Source organism: Empidonax traillii, unplaced genomic scaffold, assembly GCF_003031625.1.
Source record: "Empidonax traillii isolate 1590-97213 ecotype Southwest subspecies unplaced genomic scaffold, ASM303162v1 scaffold2864:size17421, whole genome shotgun sequence".
In the NCBI taxonomy this organism is placed as follows: Eukaryota; Metazoa; Chordata; class Aves; order Passeriformes; family Tyrannidae; genus Empidonax; species Empidonax traillii.
Genome location: NW_020958057.1, coordinates 15,861 through 17,421, shown reverse-complemented (window position 1 = coordinate 17,421; position 1,561 = coordinate 15,861). Strand labels below are relative to the sequence as shown.

The 1,561-nt window shown below is 63.9% G+C and overlaps 1 protein-coding gene across 1 annotated transcript in view; it reads left to right on the top strand.

The window, feature by feature from the left end:
• Positions 1-8: 8 nt before the first annotated feature.
• The window catches only part of ILF3 (interleukin enhancer binding factor 3), a gene marked incomplete at both ends in the record, with an annotated part of 16,548 nt that continues 14,995 nt past the window's right edge, over positions 9-1,561 (top strand). Inside the window, 3 exons of the mRNA XM_027910183.1 lie at positions 9-70; positions 252-432; positions 1,101-1,337. Coding sequence (XP_027765984.1) covers positions 9-70; positions 252-432; positions 1,101-1,337 — 480 coding nt within the window. The remainder of the gene's footprint in view (positions 71-251; positions 433-1,100; positions 1,338-1,561) is intronic.

Sequence of the window (1,561 nt, the reverse complement as noted above, 5' to 3'; positions counted from 1 at the left end):
AGGTCGGCGGGGAGCAGCCCGAGGCGGAGTCCATGGAGACGGCGGCCGAGGAGGAGAGCAAGGAGGGAGGGTGAGGAGCGAGGGGCTTCACAAGAAACCCCCCGGGGTGGGGGGGGAAAGGGTTGCTTTGCCTGGCTGTGGAATTAAGGGGAGGGCTGTTTGGGGCAGGTGTGGTGAATCCCTCGCAGGTGAATCCCCCAGGGTCGGGTGGGGTTCCGTGGGGTCGTGACCGCGTCCCGCCTTGTTCCCAGGGATCAGAAGGCCACGGAGCAGCTGACGAGGACCCTGCGGGGCGTGATGCGCGTGGGGCTCGTGGCCAAAGGCCTCCTGCTCAAGGGGGACCTGGACCTGGAGCTGGTGCTGCTGTGCAAAGACAAACCCACGGCCAAGCTCCTGGAGAAAGTGGCCGACAACCTGGGGGTGCAGCTCGCGGTGAGCGGGGTCGCGCCGGGGTTCCCTCGGGGTCGCTCCGGGGCCCCCGCGTTCCGGCCGGGGAAAAAACCGTTTCCAGAGGTTCTTTGGGGATGGTTAAACCCCAAATGGTTGGGGTTGGAAGGGGCCTCAGGGGCTCATCCCTTCCGCTATCACACCCTTCCACCAGCCCAGGCTGCTCCAAGCCCTGTCCTTGGGCGCTTCCAGGGATGATGAGGCAGCCATTCCCTGCTTCTCTGGGAATCTCCATCCCACCCTCACAGGGATCAGTTCCTTCCCAATATCCCACCTAACCCCACCCTCTGGCAGTGGGAAGCCATTCCCCCTCGTCCTGTCCCTCCAGGCCCTTTTCCAAACCCCCCCACCTTTAGGAGGGGGCTTCAGGCTCCCCCTGGGAAGGGCCTCTCACGTCTTCCCTTCTCCAGCCGAACATCCCCCAATCCCTCCCCTCCTGCCTGCGGACCCCCGGAGTCACGGGATGCTTTGGGGGGTTGGAGGGGGAACCTTAAATGCAATCTGCAGGTCTTTAAGGGAGGGGGTGGGGGGCAGGGAGACACCTGCCCTGGCTCCAGGAGCTGGGCTCCGGCCGGGAAGGGCTGCAGGGACCGTCCCTCGCAGGGAGCGTCCCTCCCCCTGCCCGGGAGCTGAGCGGGGCCGTCGTCCCGCAGGCCATCACCGAGGACAAGTACGAGGTGATCCAGTCGGTGGGCGACGCCGCCATCGTCATCAAGAACACCAAGGAGCCCCCGCTGAGCCTCACCATCCACCTGACGTCGCCCGTGGTGCGGGAGGAGCTGGAGAAGCAGCTGGCCGGAGGTACGGCCGGCGCGGGGCCGGAGCACCGGGAAAGCGTGCTCTTCAGCTTCAGCCCGGAGGAGGAGGAGGAGGAGGAGGAGGAGGAGCCCGTGGCAGCCCCTTGCCGGGCCCCCATCCTGATCCCGATCCCGATCCCGCCGGGATGATTCCTGAGCTCCGCCGGCCTCCTTTACCGGCCCCGGCGGGCGGTTTTATGCGGGCCGAGCTCCCGAAGCTGAGGAGCACCTTTCACGTGGGATTTTGCTCTCTTTTTTTATTTTTTTTATTTCTCTTTTTTTTTTTTTTTTTTTTTTTTTTTTTTTTTTTTTTTTTT